Source organism: Aotus nancymaae, unplaced genomic scaffold, assembly GCF_030222135.1.
Source record: "Aotus nancymaae isolate 86718 unplaced genomic scaffold, 86718_ANA_hifiasm-v0.15.2.pri h1tg000019l, whole genome shotgun sequence".
Lineage (NCBI taxonomy): Eukaryota > Metazoa > Chordata > Mammalia > Primates > Aotidae > Aotus > Aotus nancymaae.
Genome location: NW_026988431.1, coordinates 35,841,057 through 35,868,238, shown reverse-complemented (window position 1 = coordinate 35,868,238; position 27,182 = coordinate 35,841,057). Strand labels below are relative to the sequence as shown.

Genomic DNA, 27,182 nt, shown 5'->3' with positions numbered 1-27,182 from the left:
GCCTCCCAGGTTCAGGCAATTCTCCTGCCTCAGCCTCCCAGGTAGCTGGGGTTAGAGGTGTGGGCCACCACACCCAGCTAATTTTTGTATTTTTAGTAGAGTCGGGCTTTCTCTATGTTGGCCGGGCTGGTCTCAAACTCCTTACCTCAAGTGATCTGCCCTCCTCAGCCTCGCGGTAGTGGGGTTACAGCCATGAGCCACCATGCCCACTGCCCACCTCTACTCCTGCTGACTTGCTAACCCTCATCCAAAGCCCCTGAAGGAAGGCTGTACAAAAACACAGAGTGGACCTCATCATTCCTACTTCAAATCCTCTGTCGCTCTTGCAACAGCATTTACAGAAACTAGTTCTAGGCTCTGGACCTGCCGCTTTGTGTCATACATTTGGGTTGTGCTTCGGAAATTATGTAATTTTGATGATAACCTAAGGCTCTTTGGAGATGCAGCAGGCGTTTAGCATCTGATGTTCAGGTGAGAGAGGCACGGGAGTGGGGTTCAAAAGTCCCCCACCCACATTTGAAACAAATGAGCTTTTCTTTATGCACTCAAGTTTTGCGTTTTTGCAGTTTTGTTTGTTTATCCTGTAGATAAAGTCTGCTGCACATTGTCTTCTCTTGATACTCATCCACTCTTCCTCCTCCTCTGTGTGTAGAAAACTGACCTCTGTGGATGACACCCATCAGGTTCCCTTGTCTGCTGTGCTCCTGAGTTTCAACCAGTGGGAGGCACAGACAGGCGATAGGAGGAAGAGCAAGGGCAAGTGAGAATATTTATGCCCTGCTTCCTCCTTGCCAGGCTGTGGCTGGCAGTGGCTGTGTTCCTCCATCTGAGCTGTAACTCCTGTAGGGTGGCTGTCTCCTACTGCTACGGTTTGTTCTTTTACCAGTCACTGCTCCCTTTTCCTGGCCCTCTGAGCCTAGGGATGGTAATGGTTTTTCCTCCCGGTGTTGCCCACCCAGGGTTCCTTACGCTCAGCTGCTGGTTTCCCTGAACTCTGCCCATGCCTCCGTAAATAGTCCCTTTCTTATTGAACTCTCTTCAGTCTACCATTTCAGCGTGCTAGATGTTTCCTCCGAGAACCTTGACCCGTACTGTTATGGACTGACTGTGTCCTTCCAAAATTCATAGTTTGAAATCCTAACCCTCAACATAATGGTGCTAGGAGGTGGGACCTAATTAAGTTGTGAGGGTGGAACCTTATGAATAGGATTGGTGCCCTTATAAAAGAGGCCCTAGGGAGCCCTCTTGTTCTCTGCCACGTGAAGACACAATGAGAAGTCAGCAGTCAGCAACCCGGAAAAGGGCCTTTGCAGAAATTGACCATGCTGCCACCCTGATCTTGGACTTCCAGCCCCTAAAACTGTGAGGAATATTTACATTCCTGTTGTTTGCAAGCTATACAGTCTGTGGTACTTTGTCATAGCAACCCCTTATTCCTGAGTGTGATTTGCAAGGCCCCACCCTTCATAACTGCATACCCCCTCACACCATGTAGCTTCGCCTCTGTTGTCTGGGACTCCTCAACACTCCCCATCACACTCTAGGCCCTCCACACTCCAGCACTTGCTTCTGTCATGCCTTCTCTCCACTGGCCGGCCCTGTTGCCCACCCTGTCGGGTCGGCAGGCAATTGACACCTATTTGCCTGTCAGTCTCCCTGAGGTGTTGGGGTGCTCTCGGGCAGCAGGAGTGTTCTTGAGCTTGCGCAGAGCTTGGTACAGAGCCATTTGTTGAATCAGAGTGGCAAGTAAGACACCTCTTTTTTTCGAATGCCATCACTGTGCAGCAAATCATCAACATATTATCTCCCTTGGATGGAAATCCCCAGGCACAGGAACAGTGTTGCCGAGGCCCCTGGGGCCGGTTGGAAGAAGGGAAATGGCCTACCCTGATCCTCCTTCCTGGGCTAACTGGGCTGCACTCACCCAGTAGCAGGCCTCCTCCCAGGAAAAGAGCCCGGCTTGCTGAAGAGCCAAAGCAGCTGGGGACACTGCCGCCAAGCCAGGCTTGGCTCGTTCCTGGCTCATTTTACTCCAAAACCTAGAAGTGTGTGTGAAGGGCATAATTTTATAATTATAACTATATAATTTATACATACAAATATAAACATAAATTATAAATATAATTATAATAATAAGCATATAATTTATAATTTTTATAATTTGTTATTGGGCAAATGTGTTACTTGGCCTTAAGGAAACAAGGTTTTGGAAACGCTGGGAACCAAACCATTCGCTCTCTCAAATTCTCATAATCTCAAATTCTTCTATTCAAAGTAGCACAGTGAAGACCAAGCCATTCTCAGTCTGCCCTTCGCTTCTGAGTCTAAGGTTATTCTGATTGCTTGGGACAATGCTCTCCGGGAAGATAGCCCCACACCATGGGCCTCACAGGGAGTGAGTGAGGTTGGAGTCAATTTGTCAAGAATTGTGTGGGTTGTTGTTGCTTGTCCTTTCTCCCCCATGCTCAAGAGCACCCAGCTCAGCATTGCTGGAAAGGGGAAAGAAGGGCTGGGAGGGACTCCCTAGCTTTGGCCACACTGGGGACCCCCACCACTCAGCATCCCCTCGGCTATGGGAACGCAGGCAGCCTGGGCCAAGGTTTTCTGGTCTAGGATGTGTATTCTCACAAACATCAACCACCTCTTCAAGGAGATGACTTAATTAAGTGCCTTATCCAGGGGTTCTCAGCCCTAGGTGAACATTAGAACCATCTAGGATTTAAAAACTGCCATGGTCCGGCCCTACCCGCAGCGGTCCTGACTTAGTTGGACTGAAGAAGGACCTGGGCACTGGGAGATTCTAACGTGCAGCCAGGCTGTCTAATCGTGTCACTCAGCTCATCACAAATAGGCCCTGAGAATTCTTGCCCTTGTCCTCTAGGAGTTCACCATCTAGCCAGGAACATATGGGTTTCTCTGGTAGCTGAGTAAAGATCCTGGGTGTCTGTGAGCTTGAATATTGGTGGCTGAGGCTGGAGAGACTTCAAAGGCAAGTGCAGAGCTAGCAGACGCTCCCCTCCTGAGCCCTCCCTTGATCGAGTGTGTGTGTGTGTGTGTGTGTGTGCGCGTGTGTGCATGTGTGCATGTATGTGTGTGTGTGCCTATATGTGGGTACTTATCACCCACTGATGTATCTTACACCAATAGTCCAGCGAAGCAAACTCAGAAGCCTTAGCCCAGATGCAGGGAGTGAACCCCCTTGAGGGTGGCGGCAGCGAGAGGGCCCAATGCTGTGTTACGGGAGGGCTGGACCACAGAACACAGGTCTCTTCTTAAGAGGCCGCCACCACTCAGCTTTGGCCAACCTCACCATGAAGGAATGTGGACCTGGCTTTATCACATCTTCCCGTTTCTCAAGAGAAGTCTGAAATTTGGACTTTTCTGTTAAATTACTTGATTTTTCTTTATTAGGCTCAATTTTATTAAAACACACACACACACAGAGAGTAGCATAACAGAACAAATCTGTAGGCTGGAACAAGATCCGAGCATCCACAACTAGAGGCAAGGGTGGACCAATTTTCTTGTGTTTTGGACTAAAATTGGGCATTTCCACTGCTTGTTAGGGACCTGAAGAGTAATGCTATGTGGTTCCCTGTTCCTCCGCCTTGGCACATATGTGCCCCCTGTTCAGAAGCTGTGGCTGGGACCAAGGCCCTGGGAACAGAGACAGCTGCCCTGGCACAAATCAACTGCCATATAACGGGTTATTTGCTGCCACTTCTGTGACACCGTGAGGGTGAGATCTTTGTTTCCTAGTGAAAGATAACCCACACAGGAGCCAGCTGCTAGTGCAGATGACAGAGGAGGGAAGCAAGGGAAGGCGGGTGGCTTTACTCAGAAGGTGGGAATGTCAGATGGGGTAGAGTGAGCCGGGGCACTTATGGGGATCATCAGATCTGTGGGGGACGGTGCCACTGTATGCTCCATTCATAGACAAGTGCAAAGTGACTAGCAGGGCTGCCTTGGCAAGTACCCCTGCTGGAAATGGGTCGTGGAGAGGCCAAACTTTAGAGAATGTGCCAAACATAGGGAGGGGGCTGGGCCTGGGTTATGATGGACACTGGCACTGGGGGGTGGTCATGAGCTCCCAGGATGTCTGCTGGGAGAGGCCCTTGGTTGTGTGTGTGTGTGTGTGTGTGTGTGTATGTGTGTGTGTGTGTGTAGATGCATGCCTGCAGGGAGCACAATTGCACAGCAAGGCTGGCGGTATGTGGGGCTCACATACACAGGGACGCTGAGCTGGAGCTTGGGCGGGACTGGCAGCACAGTGGCTCCCTTTCCTCACCTCAACTCACTGGGACTCAGGAGTTTCCTCTTTGAGAAGATTGGGAGAGCCAGAAGTCCCCCTCGACCTGGAGCTCCATGCCCTTTCAGGTGTTCAGCTCCCTCTCATTTCTTCAGTATTCAGCATCTTCCCAGAGGGCCCCCCCATCACACTCAATTATTGCGTCCCTTCTGCTCCCTGGCTCTAGCCCACCCCCTGCTCATCTCCACCCTCTGACATCATCCGTTTCTTTTCTTGTGTGCCCTGTCTCTCCCTTAGAATGTGAGCTCTGATAGGGCAGGGCCAGCTTTCCTTATTCATGTTCTCATTATAGTGCTGAGTGCATGAAAAGTGCCTCATAAGTACTTGGGAAAAGGTGAGGGAATGAAAGGGCAAGAGATCCGGGAGGCCTCAAGGCCAGGTTCTTGGCTCTGGGAGGATCCTCCCCTCTGCTCCTCCTTGCAGTTTCCCGTGATCATCTCAGCTGCAGGGCAATTCCACCCGCCCCTCCATCTTTGCTGAGCCCATGTGTCTGGTCTGAGCCGTGTGGGAAGGAGCAGGCAGAGGCCCTGCCCGTCAAAGGTCCATAGCTCCCTGGGCGGATGAGACCACAGGCAGAGGAACTCAAGTCCCAGTGCTCAGGAGAGGGTCCTGAGCCCCAGATGTGGCATCCTCAGGCTGTGATACGAAGAGCTGAATTCTCAGAGCAGGCAGAGATGGGGGAAGTGGTTAAGGAGGGCTTCCTGGAGGAGGGCCACTCTAAACCAGATCCTGGAGAGGGTAAAGATGGGGAGGACATTGTTGGGGTGAGGGAAACCACATAAGTGAGGCTTGGAAGCCAAGGTAAGACAGATGCATCCAAGCTGGAAAGCTGGTGCTGAGACGTGGACTCCATGAGCTGGGAGAGGAGGAGTCCCCAGTCACTGGCTACCTGGCTCAGCCAGACAGTGTGCACTGGAAGAAGCAACTTTCCCAAAGTCACAGCACGTAAGCGATGAAGCTAGGACTCAAACCCAGGCTTTCTACACACAAAGCCTCCCTGCCTCTGCAGGAAGCGGCCTCTGGCAAACGAAATGACTGAAAGCTGCCTGAGGCAGAGCCCAGCCCTGAGGTCAGAGCAGGGAACATTACCCCTGGGGGCAGGTGCCGCAAGTCTGGTCCTTTTGGTGATCCTTGGGAAGGTTGTCTGCCCTTAAAATAACAAGAGGGAAGCCTTCCCTTTATACTCTATTCTCATCCACCCCACTTCAAGAGCTCCTTCTCACTTTATTATGCTGTACTACGTATCTCTGGGGATAAGACCCACCAGCCTGGGCTCTGGGTCCCTGGAAATTGCCATCGTGCGTGCTGTTGGCTGGTCTGCTAAGTGAATGCTATGCCAGTCCTTACACAGACCCTATCTGGACTCCAACTCCTGAACCGCCACCAGCCCTGAGCTTGGCCTTACTTCACCCTCACCCCTCAGCAATTTGCACTGCTCCTTGGTGACAACATGCATTTGCCACAGTCACATCCGGCCCCACCTCCAGTCCACTTGGAAACTGGTGTTGCATAGGGTTTGCCCTGCCTGGCCCTAAGTGCCTTTGCAGAGCTGCCCCTTGACTCTGGCACCAGGAGGCTGAGTTGTTTTTCCACCATTAAGGTCAGCTTTGCAAGCAGGACCCAGGCACAATCTCTCTTCCAGGGCAGGCCTTTGCAAAATAGCTGGAGTTTGGGCACAGGCAGGGACCACAAGTCAGACGAGACAAGAAGAGTCTGAAGAGGGATTCATGCACCTGGCTTCTATGGGTCTGAGGACAGACCGACTAGTTTGATGGAAGAAGCTTTCTGGGTCCCTCCCCAAACATTTAATACGCAGCTGAAGGACTGAATGACAAACTTTATTAGAAACGCTCCTCATTCATCAGTCAAATTCACATTAAAGTGGGGGCGGGGGGCGGGGAGGGAGAGGCAGTGCTGTCTGGGGCTCTGATATCCCACTGCTGTGATGATTTCCAGTTAAAAAATGAGTGTGGGCGGAGAGTGTCTGAAACACACATGAGGTGGCGGCAGCGGTGGTGGCGGCGGCATTCCTGCGAGAGGACCAGGCTTGGAGCAGGTGCAGAATGCATCCCCCACATCCACCCTTCTAGTTACAAGGCTGCCCCCATGGACCTCAAGCTGATAAATAAACAGCACATCACACACACATTTGAAGCAGGAAACAAACTCGTAGAAGTCTCCTAAAGTGAAAAAATAATTTGCTCAAATAAAGCTTTGTGACAGCCATGCTGCACCCGGAATGGACATTGCCCAGAGACCCTGGCCACTGCAGGAAGGCCCCCCCAACCCAGGACACATCAGACTTGGGTGTCACAATGCCTCTAGTTCCCCCGTTAGCACCTGTGGACTAAGCACTGTCCTCTCCACATTCCTCCTTTAAAATACAAATGCTACTTAAAATAATGGTAAGGATATACTCTTCCCTGGGGTGAACCAGTCAGACTCATCTTCCCCGAAGACAGGTGTCTGGGCATCCAGAGAACGGTGAGCCAGTGACTGGGAAGGGGGGAACGTGGAAAGGGGCAAGTAAACAATGTTCATTCAAAGAGGTAAGCCGGAAGGTGTCTCCACACTGCGCTGTCCACTCGCCAGGTGTGTGGTTGGGCCTCCTGGAAACAGTCTCTTCAAGTGGCCCAAAGTCCTAAAACAGCATGACAATCCTGCTGCCCTGGCAAGGGGTGTGGGCCAGGAGGGGCACGGCGTCAGGCTGCTTTCATCATTCATTATTCAGAGGCAATTTTCTCCCTGCACAGGCTAATTTCTCCCTGGCCCTGTCTGCAACAAGGCACACAATAGAAAGTCTCCTGCCCAAATGTTTTATTCATTCTCTTGAATAAGGAAACAGGCTCTCTGATCAATACGGTGGCTGCTGTGTCCCGGTTGGTGGCAGGATTTCCAGCAGGTGCAGGCTCCAGGCTCTCTGTGGCTCTGAAGGAGGTGTCTGACTTGGGAGGGCTGCCTTGAGGGCAGTAAATCTTTTGGTACAGACCTTTACTTTCCAAAGTTGGTACCGTGTCCTGGCTTTGAAAGAACGCAGTGTCCTGGGGAGCCGGGGGAAGGGTAGATCCTTTCCCCTATGTGCCATGAGACTGTGAATATGACAGGCGGGCTGGGCCCTGCAGTGTGTGTCTGTGCTGCCCCTCAGGCCTGGCTCACTGGTACTGCAGATAGTTTTTGAGAGACTGAGGCAGGGGCAGGGAGTTGATGTCCCGCAGGCGCTGGCGGCCCAGAGCTGAGCGGACGGATCTCCGGCACAGGTCCATCAGTGGCAGGGGCTCGGCTGCAATGAGAGGGAAGCAGTTAGAGTGTGGCCTGCGCCATCCTGGCACCTTCTCATCCCGCCCCCACTGCACACCGCCTGCCTGCCTGATCCTCGGAGCTGACCTTCAGGGTCCATGGCTTCTCCTCTGAGAAGATACCTCTGGTTACATAACCTGAAGACCTAGAGCAGTGTTCATCAGACTGTGGAATGCAACCAGTGAGACGAGAGTCACGAAATCAATTCAACGGGTGGTGACCAGCAATGTATTTTTTTTTAAAAGAAAGAGAAAATGAGAGCAATACCCATAGCAAGGATAAACATTATTTCATGAAGTCCTTGTCTCTGATGTAGGTGTTTAGTGTGTTTTAACGTGAAAAGTACTTCTCACTGCAGGTAGTGATGGAAAATGTTTAAAAGCTGCTGGACCTGCAGTGGGGTTTCCTCTTGCAAACAGGTTAGATGCTGAGAGGCTGTCTAAATGCCTGTGAACCCTGAAACTTCCCCCATAGTTTTCTTTGATGGTCTGCAGAGGGTTGCAGTTTCTTCCAGCATCTAGTTCTGGAAAAATTTGTAAGTTAAAATCCATAAATAATGGAAACTTTGGACCCAGGGCCAGTTAAACCGAGTTTAACTAGGTTTATTGCAGACACCGTTATTAAGCTCTTATTCTTGTCCAGGCCCTCTGATTAGCCTTGGGGATACAGGGATAACTAGAGGCAGCTCTGGAAAGGGGTGAAGGGGCTCATGGTCTGGGATTTTAAATAGGTCAATCATTTTAATAGAGTGTAATATATGCAATAATTCCTAAATACACAAAAGTTACAGAAACTGGAAATTTCTTATATAGAAGAGCTGTTTGAAAGCTTCAAAGAGAGGACACCTGATGGGGGTTTTGAAGTGCGACTAGGAGTGTTAAAGGCACATGAGGGTGGGGAAGGTATCCTAGGCAGAGAGAACAGGCAAAGGCAAAAGCGGAATAAAACAGGATAGGCTGGAGGTTTGAGGGGAGAGGAACAGTGCTGATCAGCTGGCATCAGCTGGAAGGAAGATGATGATGGTGGTCACAGGCCATCTTGTATGGCTTGTACAGGTCTGCTTTCCCCAATCCTACAGTAATACGCTAGAGGCCTGAACCTGCATCTTTTTTTTTTTTTTTTTTTGAGACAGAGGTTTGCTCTTATTGCCCAGGCTGGAGTGCAATGGTGTGATCTTGGTTTACCGCAACCTCCGCCTCCTGGGTTCTCCTGCCTCAGCCTCCCGACTAGCTGGGATTACAGGCATGTGCCACCACATCTGGCTAATTTTTTGTATTTTTAGTAGAAACGGGGCTTCTCCATATTGGTCAGGCCAGTCTCGAACTCCGGACCTCAGGTGATGCACCCGCCTCGGCCTCTTAAAGTGCTGGGATTACAGGCATGAGCCACTGTGCCCAGCTTGAACCTGCATCTTAATACGTTTTTTGGTAATAGAATAAATGATATTTAATAAACATCCTATAATGTACTAAGATACAATAAAACCGTTGAGTGGCGAATACTAACACAAGAACTGTGACAGGAATAATACCACAGAGGAAGGCCCTCTGCAGATCCACCCGAGGCCTGCAGCTTTCCAACATTTTTTATCACGACCTGCAGTGAGAAGTACTTTTTACATGGGAATGTAGTCCAGAGTCAAGAATATGTTCTGCAGAAATTTTTATTTACCTGAGCTGCAGAGTTAATAAAGGGAGCCATTAAAATTAAGGTGGGACTCGGGGGCACGTTCTTTGAAGCTGTGCACAGGAGTACATCCAGCTCTTCTTCACTTGAGGTAAGATCCCAAGACTATTGGAAGGGAGCATTAATGGCTTCAAATACTGACCTCCGTATCCTCTTTTTTATAATCTTTTTAAAAAAGATTTAATATTTTTTATTTTTATTGTATAATTTTACTTGTACAAAATCTCCAGAATAGTCAGATATGGAGAGTATATTGATCCTCATACAAAACGAGGCTGGACAGGGAAAGCCAAGCCATGCCTTATTTCCCAGGCACAGAAGGCTGATCAATCACCTCCAGTTGCCCAATCACTGTGCCTAGGCCAGCATTTGACAACCCTCCCTTAGCGTGTCCCCATCTCCTCCAGCAACACCCTTGTACCCAGCTCTCGCACTCCTTGTCCCCCATCTTGCTTCAGGAAAACTGAGCTGCTAAAGTTTCAAAATCTCTAGCAGACCTTAAGAGATTTTCTTATCACTTTAATGCCCTAAGCACATAATAGGAATCCAACATCCAAAACCCAAAACGCTTAGCCTTGTCAGCAAACCCAACTCCCTGTGTGTTCCCTGCCCAATTAGGAGCTGAAGAGGACAGAATGCCTTTTATCTTCATCTCTCTGCAGGCATTGAAATCAATCTTAAGCCTAAATTCCAAAGGAAGAAAGAAAAGGAGTTCAGAGCACGTTGCTAGCTCTAAATGTGAAATCAAATCATCTCTCCTCACTTCTGAGGGGAGAGTAAACTCACAGTCCCAAAGGGCACAGAGAAAGTCCTTGGGTTGCTGCCCCCACTGTGGAACGTTAAGAGCTCGGAGAATGCCCAGAGTTGGCTGTGCCCATTCCCTCGGCCCTTCTTTCTCACCTTCCCTGGCTTTGAGGCTTTCCTTAGAACTACCAAATATCAAAGCTTGGAAATAACCACCTAGATAGGAAGGGAAGCACAGAATTTTCCAGTATGGGAGCTATTCTTAGAACTATGTTTTTGACGAAAGATAAAACTGAAAAAGAACTATTGTTCACAAAGGTGAATACCCAAGTTGCCAATAAACATATGTAAAAGTGCTCAACTTCATGAATCATCAGGAAAGTAGAAATTCATACCATAATATGCCTCTACTACATGCCAACAACAAAGACTAAAGTGATGATTTCCTCTTTCCTGCGATGCCTGGGACTGAAGTCTGAAGTGATGAAGACCTCTCATAGGATCTGCTTAGAAGTTGTCAAATATTTAGCCAAAATTCATACCCAGAGTTAACTGTATGGCCTGTCCTCCAAACAGCTGTGGTGACTCAAAGGTAGTCTATGAAGACTCAACTGACAAACAAATAAATGTCCTGACACTGTTAGGAGCTATTCATTTTATCTTTTCTAAAAATAGACATTTCCTCTACTTTTTATTGTCTACTTATATTTAATTTATATATTAACGTAAAAGTGAGGGCTCATATATTGGTCTATTTCTAAATTTTTATTCTGTCTGTAACCCTCAGGCATAATTAAAATAACCTAATGGAAAGAAGTGGCAGGCCACTGCAAATTCTGTGAGACAGGCAAAAAACTCCTGTGCTCTCTTGAAAGCGCCACCTCCTGGCTGGAGGCCAACCAACTCAGGACATTATAGCAATTCACGATAGAACAACCTGGCTCCAAGGAAGGAGAAAACAGGCGCTAATTCCACTGCCTGCCAAATCCTGGCTAACCAGTGGTCCCAAGTCTGTCCATATCACAGCTTCACTGCTAGCATAACCAGCACTCAAGAATGCCAGCACACTAAACATCTATAACCAAAGACTCTCACAGAGTCTATTTTATTCTCTTGCTACCTCCACCAGAGTGGGTACTGGTATCCATGGCTGGGAGACCTGAAAACAGATCACATCACAGGACTCCTTGCAAACATTTTCCAGCATCAGTCCAGAGTCTGGTAGCCCTCCTGCATGGTTAGACCCAGAAGAGCAAAAGCAATCATGGCAGTCCAGCTCTCAGGTAGCCCTGTCCCTAGGGAAGCAGGAGAGCACTACATAAACGTGGATAAAAATCCACCAACCAAGTATCTGCTGTCTTCAAGAGACTCACCTAGCACATAAGGACTCACATAAACTTAAGGTAAAGAGGGAAAAGAGATATTCCATCAAATGGAAACCAGAAGCAAGCAGGAGTAGCTATTCTTATATGAGACAAAACAGGCTTTAAAGCAACAACAGGTTAAAAAGACAAAGAGAGGGCCAGGTGCAGTGGCTCATGCCTGTAATCCCAGCATTTTGGGAGGCTGAGGCAGATGGATCACCTGAGGTTGGGAGTTTCAGACCAGCCTGACCAATATGGAGAAACCCTGTCTCTACTAAAAATACAAAATTAGCCGGGCATGGTGGTGCATGCCTGTAATCCCAGCTAGTCGAGAGGCTGAGGCAGGAGAATTGCTTGAACCCAGGAAGTGGAGGTTGTGGTGAGCCAAGATTGCGCACTGCACTCCAGCCTGGGAAACAAGAGTGAAACCCTGTCAAAAAAAAAAAAAAAAAAAAAGACAAAATGGAACATTATATCATGATTAAAAGATCAGTCCAAGAGGAAAATATCACAATCTTAAATATATATGCACCTAACACATGAGCTCCCAAATTTATAAAACAATTATGACTAGACATAAGAAATGAGATAGAAAGCAACATAACAATAGTGGAGGGCTTTGATACTCCACTGACAGCACTAGACAGTTCACCAAGATGGCGTCAACAAAGAAAAAATGAACTTCAACTATACCCTAGAAAAAATGGAATTGACAAATATTTATAGAACATTCTACCCAACAACTGCAGAATATACAGTCTTTTCTTAAGCACATGGAATATTCTCCAAGATAGATTATATGATAGGCCACAGAACAAGTCTCAATAAGTTTAAGAATATCAGAATTATATCAAGTATCCTCTCAGACCACAGTGGAATAAAATTGGAAATTAACTCCAGAAGGAACCCTCAAACCTACACAACTACATGGAAATTAAATAATCTGTTCCTGAATGATCTTTGGGTCAACAATGAAATCAAGATGGATATTTAAAAATTCTTTGAATTGAATGATAATAGTGACACAACTTATAAAAACCTCTGGGATACAGCCAAAGCAGTGCTAAGAGGAAAGTTCATAGCATTAAATGCCTACATCAAAAAGCTGAAAGAGCATAAATAGACAATCTAAGGTCACAACTCAAGTAACTAGAGAAACAAGAACAAAATAAACTCAAACTTAGAAGAAAAAAAAAATAACAACAATCAGAGCAGAACTAAATGAAATTGAAACAAAAAATACAAAAGATAAGTAAAACAAAAAGCTAGTTCTTTGAAAAGATAAACAAAATCAATAGACCATTAATGAGAATAACCAAGAAAAGACAAGAGAAGATCCAAATAAATTCAATTAGAAACAAAACAGAAGATATTACAACAGATACCACAGAAATACAAAAGGTCATTCAAGGGGATTATGAACATTTGTACATGCACAAATAGGTATATTACATGTACAAATAGAAATATTTCAAGAAATTCATTTATCTCCTCCAGAGGTTGAAATATACAACCTTCCTAGATTCAATCAGGAAAAAATAGAGACTCTGAACAGACCAGTAACAAAGTAGTGAGATTGAAATGGTAATAAAAAAATTGCCACCAAAAAAAAGTCAAGGACCAGATGGATTCACAGCTGAGTTCTATCAGGTACTCAGAGAAGAATTGGTACCAATCTTTCTGAAACTATTCCAAAAGATTGTGAAAGAGGAAATCCTCCTTAAATCATTCTATGAAGCCAGTATCACCCTAATACCAAAACCAGTAAAGGACATAACAAAAAAAAAACTACAGACCAATATTCCAGATGAACATATATGCAAAAATCTTCAACAAAATACTAGCTAACCCAATCCAACAGTATATCAAAAAGATAATACACCATGATCAAGTGGGTTTCACACCAGACATGCAGGGATGGTTTAACATATGCAAGTCAATAAATGTGATACATCACATAAACAGAATTAAAAGCAAAAATCATATGAGCATCTCAATAGATGCAGAAAAAGCATGTGAGAAAATGCAGCATCCTTTATAATTAAAACTCTCAGAAAAATTGGCAGAGAAGGGACATACTTTAAGGTAGTAAAAGCCAGCCGGCGTTATACTGAATGGAGAAAAGTTGAAAGCATTCCCCCTGAGAACTAGAACAAGACAAGAATGCCCACTTTCACCACTGCTATTCAACAGTGTACTGGAAGTCCTAGCCAGAACAATCAGACAAGAGAAAGAAATAAAGGGCATCCAAATCTGTAAAGAGGAAGTCAAACTGTTGCTATTCACCGATGATATGACTATATACCTAGAAAACCCTAAAGACTCATCCAAAAAGCTCCTCAATCTGATAAGTAAATTCATTTAAGTTTCAAGAAACAAAATCAATGTACACAAATCAGCAGCGCTGCTATACATCAACAGTGACCCAGCTGAGAATCAAATCAAGAACTCAACCCCTTTTACAACAGCTGCAAAAAAAAAAAAAGAATGAAGTTGGATCCTTATCTCTTATCTTATACAAAAATCAACTCAAGATGTATCAAAAACTTAAATCTAAGATCTGAAACCATAAAAATTCTAGAATATAACATAGGAAAAACGCTTCTAAACATTGGCTTAGGCAAAAAGTTCATAACTAAGAACCTAAAAGTAAATGCAATAAAAACAAAGATAAATAGATGGGACCTAATTAAACTAAAAAGCTTCTATAGAGCAAATGAAATCATCAGCAGATTAACACAGAGTGGGAGAAAGTATTCATAAACTATGCATCTGACAAAGGGCTAATACCCAGAATTTACAAGGAACTCCAGCAAATCAGCAAGAAAACAAACACAAAAACAATCCATCAAAAAGTAGACAAAGGATATAACGAGAAAATTCTCAAAAGAAGATATGCAAATGGCCAACAAACATACGAAAAAATGCTCAACATCACGAATTATCAAGGAAATGCAAATTAAAATAACAATGAAATACTCCTGCAAGAATGACCATAATTTAAAAAAATAACAGATGTCAAAAATAACAGATGTTAGTGTGGATGTGGTGAAAAGGGAACACTTTTACACTGCTGGTAGGAATGTAAACCAGTACAACCATTATGGAAAACAGTGTGGAGATTCCTTAAAGAATTAAAAGTAGAACTACTGTTTGATCTAACAATCTCACTACTAGGTATCTATTCAGAGGAAAATCATTATATGAAAAAGACACTTGCACATGCATGTTCATAGCAGCACAATTCACATTTGTAAAAATATGGAAACAGCCTAAATGCCTATCAACAAATGAATGGAGAAATAAAATTATATATATATATATAAAGTCACATGTTGTTATATACACACACTTTGGAATACTATTCAGCCATAAAAAGGAACAAAATGATGGCGTTCAAAGCAACCTGGATGAATTTGGAGACCATTATTCTAAGTGAAGTAACCCAGGAATGGAAAATCAAACATCTATGTTCTCACTTATAAATGGGAGCTAAGGTATGAGGAGGCAAAGTCATAAGGATGATCTAATGGACTTTGGAGACTTGGGGAGAAGGATGGGAGGGGGTTGAGGGATAAAAGACCACAGATTGAGTAGTGTATCAAAATTTCAGAAATCACCACTAAAGGCTTTTTCCATGCAACCAAAAACCATCTGTTCCCCCAAAACTATTGAAATTAAGAAAGAAAAAAAGAATGACTAAGATGAAAAAGATAGTATTAAATGCTGACGAAGATGTAGAGCAACTGGAATGCTCACAATGCTTTACTGCACAACCACTTTGGAAAACTAGGCACATCAGCTAAAACTGCTGAATCTCCTGGGTAAACACCTAACAGTAAAGCATATACACATTCACCAAAATGTGCATTCACAAACGCTCATAGGAGCATTACTTGTAACAGCACCAAATTGGAAGTAACAATCTTACTGTCCATAAATAGTGGAATGTAAAAATAAATCGTGTGATTTCATATAGAACACTAATCAGCCACGAGAATGAAGGAACCACAATTACACGTAAAAGCGTGGAGGAATCTTTCAACATAATTTTGAGTGAAAGAAAGTACATTTTGTGTGACTCCTTCTGAACAGAAGCAAAAGCAAGGTGATGGAGTTAGGGCAGAGGTGACCTTAAGGGAGCAGTGATGGGGATGAGGAGGCATGAGGGACTCCTGGGCAGGGGTTGGGGGCGCTGGTATTTCCTGCTGCTTAAATTGAGTTCTGGTTCTACTAGTGTGTTGTTTGTAAACATCAAGCAGCACCCTTAAGATTTGTATGCTGTATACTTATATTTTATACTTCAAAAACAAGTTTACATTAAAAAGAAATAAAAAATCATGGACAGAAGTACCTGGTGAGACACAACACAAGTGAAGCATCTGCCTTGCCTGCCCTAATGGGAAAAAGTAGGGGGAAGGAGCTGGCTTGGAATCCTAGCTTCTGCTCCCACCACCCATTTAATAGAGGAGAAAAACGTGGTGCCACATTTTTGTCATCTGTAAAATGGGAATAGCAACACCTCCACCTACGGGCTGTTGTGATGATGGTATGACAAAACAGGCCCCTTACCTTAAAGGGCTCTCTCTAAAGTGTGTCTTATCTCAGGCCATCAGCCCAAGAAGTACCTTTAAAAATAGTCATAATTTACTTATTGTGGTTCTAAAAATGCCTCAGTACATCATCCTAATTGACAACAATGTTCTGCTCTTGATGAAGATTTGCTGGAGCCAGGGCTGGATGTCTGATTCTGTGCTAAAAACATCACAAGGCAATCATTTCAAAAGTTCTCCAGTGACCTGAATAGTCCTTAATTTTCTATTACTAACCTCCTGCACAACCCTAGGTGAACCATAGGACTTCCCAGGAACTCTGTTTAGCTATCAATAACATGGGGGAAGTTTGAACATCCAGTTATGACGGTCTGTGTGATGAAAATGGGTGGAGATCTTGGCACAGAGACTGGTGGCTTAAGCTGCTCCCCTAGACCCTCTGAAGTCTTCTCTGCCTGCAGTGGGAAGATGCCAAGGCACGAGTCACTACCCTACCCCAACCCTGTATTTATATTTTGAAAAAAGATCAATACCTTAGGGTCAAGATGTTAAATTCTCTTGTAATTTTAGACAACGGTCAGCAGATGGGGGAGGGTTTGAGTGACAGCCCTGAAAGCTGAACTCAAATGGAACTGGACACTGTTTGTTTTCAGGGAATGAAACGAGGAGGAGCCACACACATATGCAGGCACACACACACTGTTTGGCAGACATGGTGCTCATCAGTCATCCACAGACTATGGTTTTGGTGTCTGAAGCCTCAGAATTGCTTTCATGCCTCTGAGCCTCCCCTCAGGCTGCTCCTTTTGCCTAGAAGACCATTCCTTGTACTTCCTGCCAGGAGCATGTCTCATCTTTCAGGACTCAAATCAAGTGTCACCTCTTCCCCAATGGCTTGGCTCCTCTGTCCTCAGAGTTTGCACCCATTAGGTATAAATCCACTTACTTACTCATGCAAATTGTCAAGTGTATCATTATCTATAGTAATGCTACTTCTAAAATGTGGCATCCCTGTACCGACTTGGCCCCGACACGGCCAACAGAGACCTCAGCTCCCATCTAGGAAGCATTTGGAATCTGGAGAATTTGCTGTTGACAAGCTTCACTGTTTCCCCAGCAAAAAGGGTTGTGACTACAGCTGGGACACAAGCAGCATCTTCAGATGAACTCTGCGCCAACAAGCGTCATCGGCACAGATGGTCCCCACAGCCCAGGTGGGGCTCTCATTTTTCCCTGGAATAGGGAGCGATCAAGTTACTTCTTGTGCACAGAGGAGTGTTGCACAGGAAAATAGTCCTAAATAATGCATGGCCTTCCCTAGCAACGCTGCAAAGCAAGGACATGAGAAACCTCCAAAGGGGACAACTCAGAACAGGGAGTGCTTGAAAAATTCCATTCGAATGTTGCAGCTGAACTGTGTGGGGCTGGCTGTTCAAAAGATGGAGGCAGTGTGCTCGGGGGGCAGCCTGGGCCCACACACTGCACGCCTCCCACCCATCATCTCTCTGAAATGATGGAAGATTCGCTCATGTGTGCATGTGTGAGCACGAGGGACAGGATAAGAGTGCTGGAAAACAAGAAAGGCCATCAGCAACCAGACATTACGGTAAATACCAGGAAGACAGGAAGCAGGTGCGACAGAATGGTGGAGAAATCAAGCAGCGAGACCAGTAGCCCTGTACACCAGGGATGAGCAAGGCTCTCATCAAAAGAGTCCCAGAGAAACCCCAAGCTCCAAGGAGCAAACATAGGGTAATCCTTAAAGAACTGTAATCCCAACATCTGGGTCAGTTGTGTTCCTGTCTCTGCCCCAGCTGCAGAGCCCAATCCAGCTCAGTTCGAGCAGGGCAGCCTTTGGGAGAGGCTCCTGGCGATGTCAAGGTCGAATAGAGAAGCTGAATAGAGCATGGGCAAAACCTCCACAGCAGAGGTGGGCAGGACTTGTGGAAAAGACACCTCCACTTAGATGACGAACTCAAGGGTCTGGCCTTCCCATCAGCTCCCTGACTCAGTACTGACAGGAGTGTGTCTGGCAAAATATTTTTCAACCAAAGACTCCTCATCCTCCCAGGCTAAGGGGAGCTACACTGTTGCAGAGCAAACAGCAGCTATCTTTTTGGATGTGTGCAGTGGCTCTGAAAGAAGAGCTTTTGTGCACCTAGTCTGAAAGTTACTCAAGGAGGCACTCCAGAAAAATGAAAAAGAAGCCCTGGAAACAGGATGGCACCACCTCCAGAAAAAGAGGAGAGGGAACGCAACACTGAAGTGAAGGAAGTAGAATGGAACGATGTGAACCACACGGGAAGGGGGATTTCTCACAACCAGAAGGTGGCGGGGAGGTTTGTACGTGGCAGGGGAGCCAGGAGGGGACCTGCCCTGCCTCCACGACTGAGTGAGCATGCAGCCCCCAGAGAAGGCGGAGGGGCAGCGGGTACTGGGACAGAGTGCTTGGTTCAATTAAGGCAGTGCGAGGAGCTCTCAGAGAAGAAGCTGGGGTTGCAGTTTTCTGTGTGGGGAGTGGCAGTTCCAGAGGGCACAGTGGAAGATTTGAGTGGTGGGGAAACTGAGGGCTGGAGTCAGAGGTAAGAGGGCACAGAGTGTCATGGGGGGATGGCTCTTTAGCAAAGTCAGCTGCTAGAAAGAGGTTCCACTAGGTATTAAGAGCCAATAGAACTTCACATAGTTCCATTCCCCCTTCCCTTGTGGTTCACACCACTTGGTTCAGTCCTCACCTCACTCCTTGATGCTGTCATCCACTGACCGCTGACCCCGGGTTTGTCAGGGCTTTGGCCTGGCCTCCCACACCCCCTCTCCACCCACACCTGCCACTCCTGATGACTCCTCCACAGGGATCACTTTCTTATCACTAGGAACTAGGAAATGAGCTGGGAACAAAGAGCATCTGGAATTCAGTTCAGTTCTCAGTTCTTAGATCTCAGTTCTACCGCAGGGCCTAAGAGAGGAGTTGTCCTCCTTTCCCTGACCTGCCATGCAGCTGAGCAGCTGAGCAGCTGGGAGCCCTGGCCGCCTGGCCAGCCTCAGCCACCAGCTGGCAGACTGGCCTCGCCTTCCTTCTCTGGCCTCAGTGTCTCCATCAGAGTGGCAAATGGCTTGGCATGGTGGCGGAGGCTCCTCTCCACTGGGTGACATTTGGCAGAACAGCAGTGGAAGGGCCCTGACTGTACCAAACCAAATTAGATTTGATAGAAAAAAATGCACATGAAAAAGTGAATGGCAAGGCAAGTGGTGCCTGTGAGATAAATATCAGAGGAGCCTTGCAGACCTGCGGATGTGGCTTCTGAGCTCCAGGCAGAGGCCAGGCAGGCTTCCTCGGGGAGGTGGGGCTGAACCAGGCCCAAAGGCAGAGCTGGCTCTAAGTTGCTATTATTATCACAGGCAGGACTGGCTGAACTGAGGCCTCACTCAGCTTTACAGGTGAGGCTCATTTTAGCCATGGGCTTACACTAGCATTGTCAAAGGAACAAGGGGTCTGGAGACCTAGACCCCTCTCTGGGGGCCTTCCTTTCACAGGCCTATACCTTTCTGGCCAAGACCTCAGCAGGGCTCAGCTGCCTGTCCACTGCTGGCTCGCTGCTGCACCCCAGCCCTGCTGAGCCACATGGGTGTTCACTACTGACCCTCTCCCAGCTGTGAGGAAGAATGACTGGCTCCAGGCTGGCGCTGGAGACTCAGGTCCTCCTGGGGGTTTGTGTCCTGGGCCCCTGTTGGGTATTCTTGACCTTGAAGCATTCACATCTTGGAGAAACCTCTGTGTGTTTGGGTTGGGTGGAGAGTGAAGAGGTGGAAGAAGGTCCCATCCCTTGCCCAGCCTTTGAGAGCCCGGACTGGGGCCTGGGGGGCTGTATTGGAGGCGAATCCTAGCTCAGCCCGCACCGTAGTGCAAGGCCCAAGCCAGACTCTTTCAGTAGCCGCCTACCATCTAAAGCAGAGGCAGATCCATCACTAATGCAGGATCTCGGGCCCCACCCTGACCTGCTGCATCAGAAGCAACATTTGAACATGATCTGAGTGATTCTGATATAATACCTTATGCTTACAAGGTCCCTCAGGCAGACAGAATTAATAACAAACTGCATCAGTTCTTGGTCTGGTAGAGGATGCTGCTAACTCAGCTGAAAAATCTTCCCAGAAAATCTGTGTTTAACTTGGAGCCTGCCCCGGAGAGCTGCACAATGGACACGCTGGCCTCGGATGGGACAGCCCTTGTCACAGGGGGAGAGTCGGAAGTGGGGGTGCCTCTGGGCTGGCATGCACCCCGCTCCACAGCTCTTCCCAACCTCTGCAGTGTTCCCTGTCACTGCAGCACTGGAACAACCCAGCCGCCCCTACAGGAACTGAAAGAAACATGTCCGACATGGGAGACCGGGCGGGGGAAGCAGGAGGATGCTTGCAGAGACAGTCAGTGCTAATTTCATCCAGGGCAGGGTGGAGTCCTCAGGAGTAGGTCCCCGATTCCCTGTGGCATCCCCTTCTAAAAAGGAATGAGGAGTGTGGGGACAGCAGGACTCGCCTGCCAGATATCAGGTTACTTGACGCTGTAGCAATGACACTGTGTGGTACTGGCATAGAAGTAAGCCATTTAGGAAGTTGCAGAACAACCAAAATGAAACCAGGCATTGTTGAGGCACACATCTATGTACAAAATGTCTATAAGGAAAAGAGCAAAGGAATAGTAAACAAAATTCTAAGCGTGGTTGCCTTGCAGCAAGGGTACAGATTGGCAGGGGCGACACGAGGGGCACAGAGGGGCTAGATTATCAGTGCTCTGGGCGTGGTGGATTCATGGGTGTGCATTAAACCATAAAGGGGTAAATACATGAATATAAATATAATAGGGGACATTAGCATTAAAGAGGGCTGTGCATGGGACCAAAGATGACAGTGTATTACAGCTAAGGATTATGTCTAAGCCAATTCTGTGTATCAGAAGTTCAGTTAAAAACAGAGAGAGAACAAAAGTGAATGAGTACGTTATGAGGCAGCCCCGACCAAACTCATAGGACTTGGCCATAAGATGAATTATAGTTAAATTCTAGCTAAGGAGTAATCATGGAGTCACTCTTGCCTGCTTAGAACTTAGCGTGGCTGGGCGAAGGCAGCGCTGGAAGAAAGAATCAGCCCAGGCCTGGACTTAGAAGATCTAGAGTCAAGTTCTGGCTTTATAGGGCAGGCTGCTTCCCCTGTAAAATGGGAACATCACCTGCCTCATGGGGAAGTGCTGGAAGGATTAGAAGAAGGACAGAGTCAAGGTGCCCAGCATAGGCCCTATCCTTTGTGGGCAATCAGTCAATGACAGCTATTAATATTTCAGAGAAGTTAGTGCTCTTTGGGACAAGGTAAAAAAAAAAAAAATAGGCAGCTGGTGTGGGGAGCTGAGGACTGGACACCTAGGTAGGATGCCTCTACATCAGTAACCACAGATAATTCCAAACGGAGGCCTGCTCAGGACACAACATCTGATGCATCTGTGAGCCGGAGCTCAGATCCGGGGCTCGGAGCCAGCTCCAGGTGACCCGCAGCTCCTACCACATCCATCAGCCTGCTCCACTCCTCAGGATCCTCCTTCCAATCTTCTCATCAGAAGCAGAGGCCTTGGGAAACTCATGAGTGTTGACATATGTTCAAAGCCCATCCGAGTGCTCTTACTGGACTCTTCAGCTGATTTTCTGGCAATAGTAATAGTAACATTATAGTTGTAACAAGGACTTACACAGCACTTCCTCTGTCATGAGACGCTCTAAGCACTTTCTTTGTCCTACTGTATTTAATCCTCACAATGACCCAATGAGGTAGTTACTATTATGAATGCCCAGCTACAGACTGGAGGAAACTGAGGCAGCTGAGAGGATAGGCACTTGCTCAAGGCCACAGTTAAGTGGTGAGAATGGGATTGGAACTGGGGCAACATGGTCTGGGGTGCACTCTCTGTTGCCAACTCCCCTGAAGAAGCGGGATGATGGTCACTGCAAAAGAGACCTCTCTGCCGGCCCCACCGTTCTGTTCCTGAGTCCCGGGGGCCCCACGGCCCTGACCCTCAGCCCGGCTCCATGTGCTGGTGCTAGCTGGTTTTCCAAGCTCAGCTATAGTGAGGGACCCTGCCTAGTCGGGGGCAGCAACTAACGGGTTCAATCCACCTAATTCCAACTGGGATTTGGCCTGAAGAATTTGGAAAGGGAAAGGAAGCTGACACAGACTCCACGAGGATAATTAGTGATAGTCACCTCCAGTCCCAGCCACCAGAACCACCACCATCAAGCTCCCTTCCTGAAGCAGGCTGGGGCTATGCTTCACAACCCCTGAGACTACCTGGCACAGTTGACTCCTGTTTTCTAGCAAATAGCTATGCTTGAGCAAACTTCCTCTACTCAGAAACGCCATCCCTTAGCCTCTTGCTAAATAGTGTAAGCCCCAGGGGCTTAATATGAAGGCCTTCTAATGGATTTATTGTGTTTATTTGACCTTTCCAAGTGTGAGCTCAGAAACAGGCCCAGAGGAGGATGGTGGAAGCTTGTTTTTCTTCAGTTAAGCAAAACTGATGAGTAAACTGAATTCTTGGATGGAGTTCGCCCAGTTTTCTCACCCGAGCTTCCCTCCTCCTTTAGTCAAATGATCCAATTAGGCCCAAGAGGAACCCAATACTTATGAGATACTCCAGAAGAGGAAAATTGTGTCTAAGAAGTGGTAAATGATGAAGTCTGAAATAAATGTTTTCAGTTTATAAACAGCCATGACACAAAATAATAGTTGGCAAATTTTTAAACAGCTACTTCCAATTCTAGTTTCAAGGCAAATGATTTTCTGTTTTAGATAAACTTTTAAAAAGTTAATCAGTGCGTTAATGAAAACTATCTCAAGTGCCACAAATACGTTTGCAATTTAGAGCAGAGGCTGCAAACTCCAGCGTCCATGGTGCCAGGCAGGTAACCTAAGTGAATAGTGGGGAGCAGGTTTAAACTATGGACAATGGGCATTTCTTGCTCTTTCCAGAAAACTCCAAAATTCAGGTTTTCATTTAATTTAGTATGGCCAAACAAAACATTTCTAGGCCCACATCCAGCCCTGAACTGATAGCATCCCTTCTATTGTAGAGTAAAGCTAATCCACAACCTTATGGGATGTCAGTACCTGCCAACTCTACGTGGGGACAGCTTGTCCCTCAATAAACTGTCAGAGATCGGATGCAACCGCAGAGCCCCAAACACAGTTGGATCTGGGAATCTGACCATTCTTCGTCCATACCTCAACCAACTCTAGCTCTGATGTCCGTAACTATGTAAAAAACCGGAACTGCATTTAAACCCCATTTGGTGTCTCAGTGTCCAGACTGGGAAGTTCACTTTGCACCGATGCCGGCCGAGCACTTGACCTACAGTAACTCACTCAGTCCTCCTCACGCCCTATGAGGAAACTCAGGCACAGAGAGGTCACGTGATTTCCAAGGTCACGCAGGCAGCATCGGCTGGGCGGCTGGCCTCACCGGACACTGCCCAACGCCCAGAACATTCACATATTTGATGTACAGTGCCTACGATATCTACCTTTTCCATCAATCAGACGCTTCCTTTCTTATTGTAACCGTAGACAAGGGGTAGCAGACATTAGAGGTTTATGGACAAAAACGTATCGGTAGAGAAAAATGACAGAGAAAATGAACTTTTTTTGAATTGGAAAAAGGCAGAAAAATACCTTAGTCCAGGCAGTGGCAAAAGCAGTTTCTCAAAAGACCACAGACCAAGATGCCCTTGACCTTGGATAACAATGATAATCACTTAAGACCAGCAGCAGCTGCCCTCTGCTGAGCCCTGCCAGCGTGCCCAGCCTGGCCATGGTGGTTTATATCCATCCCGTTGCTGGGCCGGCACAGTGGGTCCAGACTTGGCCTCATCATCGTCCCATGTTACTTCACAGTGAGGAAAACTAAGTGCTGAGATTAAGCTTCTAGCACAATATCGGAGCGCCAGTGAGTGGACAGGCGTGCTGTGCATGTACCGTGTTTCGTCAGTTACCCACAGGAGTTAGTTCCAAATCTCTTAAGGATCTGTCATGTCCCAGATCAGGTGCAGGGGAGCTGGGAATGAGTCAGATGCCCCCAGCTGGAGGAGTGCAGTTTCCTGGGGTCATGGGGAATGAAGGGTGCTCCCCCAGGGCCATGCTCAGGGCAATTGACTGAGTTCACCCTGGGATTTTCCACATGAACACAACTGCTCTGTTGACTGAATTCTTGTGACTTCTTGCACCCAATTTATTTATCATTTTTAAATTGAGGTGAAATTTACATAAAGTAAAATTGATCATTTTTTTTGAGACAGTCTCACTCTGTCACTCAGGCTGGAGTGCAGTGGTGTGATCATAACTCACTGTAACCTCAAATTCCTGGGCTCAAGGAATCCTCCCACCTGGGCCTGCTGAGTAGCCAGGATCACAGGCATGCGCCACCACGCCTGGCTAATTTTTTATAGAGACGGGGTTTCACCATGTTGACCAGGCTGGTCTCGAACTCCTGGACCCAAGCGATCTGCCCGCCTTGGCCTCCCAAAATGCTGGGATTACAGTCATGAGCCACCATGCTTGGCCAAAATTATCTATTTTAAAGTATACAATTCAGTGGCATTTAATGCATTCACAGTGCTATGCAACAATCACTTCTGCCGAGTTCCAAACCATTTTTATTACTTCCAAAGGAAGCCCTGCATCCATTAAGCAGTCATGTCATCCTCCCTCCCCCAGCCCCTGGAAACCACTAATCTACCCTCTGTCTCTATGTATTTATCTACTGTGGATATTCCATACCCAGAATATGAATATGGAATATTATATGATTATATGGAATCATATGAGAGCTTTTGTATCTGGTTTCTTTCACTTAGCACAATGTTTTCAAAGTTCATCCATGTTGTAGCATGTATCCGAACTTCATACATTTTCATGGCTAAATAATATTCCATTATATCAACATGCTACATTTTGTTTGCCCATTCATCTACTGGCGGACATTTTGGGCTGTTTGCATCTTTTGGCTACTGTGAATCGTGCTGCTGTGGGTATTCATGCATACATACTTGTTTGAATACCTGTTTTCATTCCTCTTGGGTATATACCTAAGAATGGAATTGCTGGGTCATATGGCGATTCTATGTTTAACTTTTTGAGGGACTGCCAAACTCTTTTCCACAGCATCTGCATCGTTTTACATTCTCAACAGGAATTCCTCCAAATCTTCCCCATTTGTTATTTTCTGTTCCGCTTGTTTGCTTTTTAATTATAACCATCCTAGTGGGTATGAAGTGGCATCTCACTGTGGTTTGGATCTTTGCACTGAATTTAAAGCACTGCTTCCTAACCTTTTGCTCAGCATGAGATACAAAGAAGATGGGTGAACAGCTGGGGTAACCTGGAGGGGCTCTGTCCAGGCATCTGTCCAAGACGTGGTCAAATAATTCACTTGCCTGTTGTCCTAGCTACCTAAAGGGGCCTTGGAGGCCCCTGTCAGAACCCCTCTCTTGGGCCACTTGCTGAGAGGCCCTGGAAAGACTCCTTGAGGCCAGAAGGGGTCCGTCCATGGACTCTACTGCCCCATGCTTTGCCTGGCCACTCTGAGGACTGAGAGGAGCAGGGTCTGGCACCCAATAACTCATCCAGGGTCATGATGGGACGGCCCAGTCAGCAGGCTGAGGGCAAATCCATGAATTTAGTTGAACAAGATTCCTCCTCTCTTTTGGTAGAAGGCTCAGATACTGGCTCTACCACAAACTCACTGTGAGAAAATACTAGTAACAGCCAGCATCGCTAGTGTGTTCACTGCACGAGGCACTGTTCTAAGAACTTCTTGTAAATTAGCTCATTTAATCCTCAGAATGACCCTTGACATCTTCATTTACAGGTGAAGAAAGTGAATCACAGGGAGGTGGCCACCGCCCTAAAGGCATCCTGGAGCCAGTGAGTGGTCAGTCGGGATCCCACCACGGTCCCAGCCCAGGTTCTGCCTGTGACGCATGGTGCCTCCCTGGGCTGCAGTTCTCCAGCTGGGAGGAGAAGGACGGGGTTTTCTCCAAACAGCGGATCCCTTTGCCAGATGAGATTTACACAGAAGTCCAGTCTATTTAGCAGAGAGAAGGGAAGCTGTTCAGAGCGGAGGGTGAGGTCTCAGGTTCCAATCGTAAGGCAGGGCTTCAAGGTCTTCTGAGGAACAAGGTTTTGGGTTTCATGCTTCTGAGAAGTGAATATGACAAAACCCTAGATTCTGGCCCAATGGAAAGGGCAAGTCACATTTAATAAGTGAGAAAACAATACCTTATACTTACAAAGCACTTTGTCTGTTTCCAAGGACCCAAACACTCCAGTTGCTCTCAGAGTGAATCATTCCAAAACACTGTAGAGGATTAATAGGGCCCTAGAGAACGTCTATTTCCTAGGACAGAATACTCAGGAAACCGAGAGACCCGCTGATGTGGGTTCTGTGCAAACTGGAGCGTTCCCACTCTTCCTTGCTGTGGTTTCAGCTCGTGTGGCAGTCTCTTGCAGCCCAGGAACCGAAAATAACCACCAAGCATGGAGCACTCACTATGTGCTGGGCCCTGTGCTCAGAATTTTTGACATTATCATTTCCCTTAATCCTTATGATGACCCTAGGAGGGAGTTACTACAAGACCATCATCCCTCATCCAAAAAAAAGAAAAGAAAGTTCCAGAGTTTAGGTTGCATATGCCATGTACTGTATAATGTATTGTATAACATCTCAGCAGACTGCAATCAAACACTTTAATATTTCTACAGTGAAACCTATGAATATTCATACCAAGTGAAATAAGAAATGACTATAAATAGTCTCACCCCAGTTCAAGTTGAGTGTGGCTGCCAAACAAGTTTGCCCCAAACTTATGAATAAAGTTTTGGTTTTCAGAACATAGTCCTGCACTAGTGTCTTCCTTTAACAAATCAACAGGGCTCTGAGAAGTTAAATGACTTACTAGCTAGGATAACATAGCTGGTGAAGACTGGAGGCAGAGTTCAAGCCAGAAGTATGACGTTACAGCCCAAGGCTACAACCACTTTGTTACATGCACAGTTTTCTGGGGGAAACAGCTGACGGTTCAAATGCCTGCTCTGTCACTTCAGAGCCGTGGGATCTGGGCAAATCGCTTCACCTCTGGGACTCTCAGCTTCTGTGGAGGTCATTGTGGTTGTTCTCAAATATTCTGGCTCTTGCCC

General features: G+C 46.6%; 1 protein-coding gene across 1 annotated transcript in view; it reads right to left on the bottom strand.

Annotated features, from left to right (window-relative positions):
* Positions 1 to 6,126: 6,126 nt before the first annotated feature.
* Positions 6,127 to 27,182, bottom strand: part of SPSB4 (splA/ryanodine receptor domain and SOCS box containing 4) — an 81,821-nt gene continuing 60,765 nt past the window's right edge. Inside the window, exon 3 of the mRNA XM_012437167.2 lies at positions 6,127 to 7,589. Coding sequence (XP_012292590.1) covers positions 7,462 to 7,589 — 128 coding nt within the window. The 3' untranslated portion in view covers positions 6,127 to 7,461. The remainder of the gene's footprint in view (positions 7,590 to 27,182) is intronic.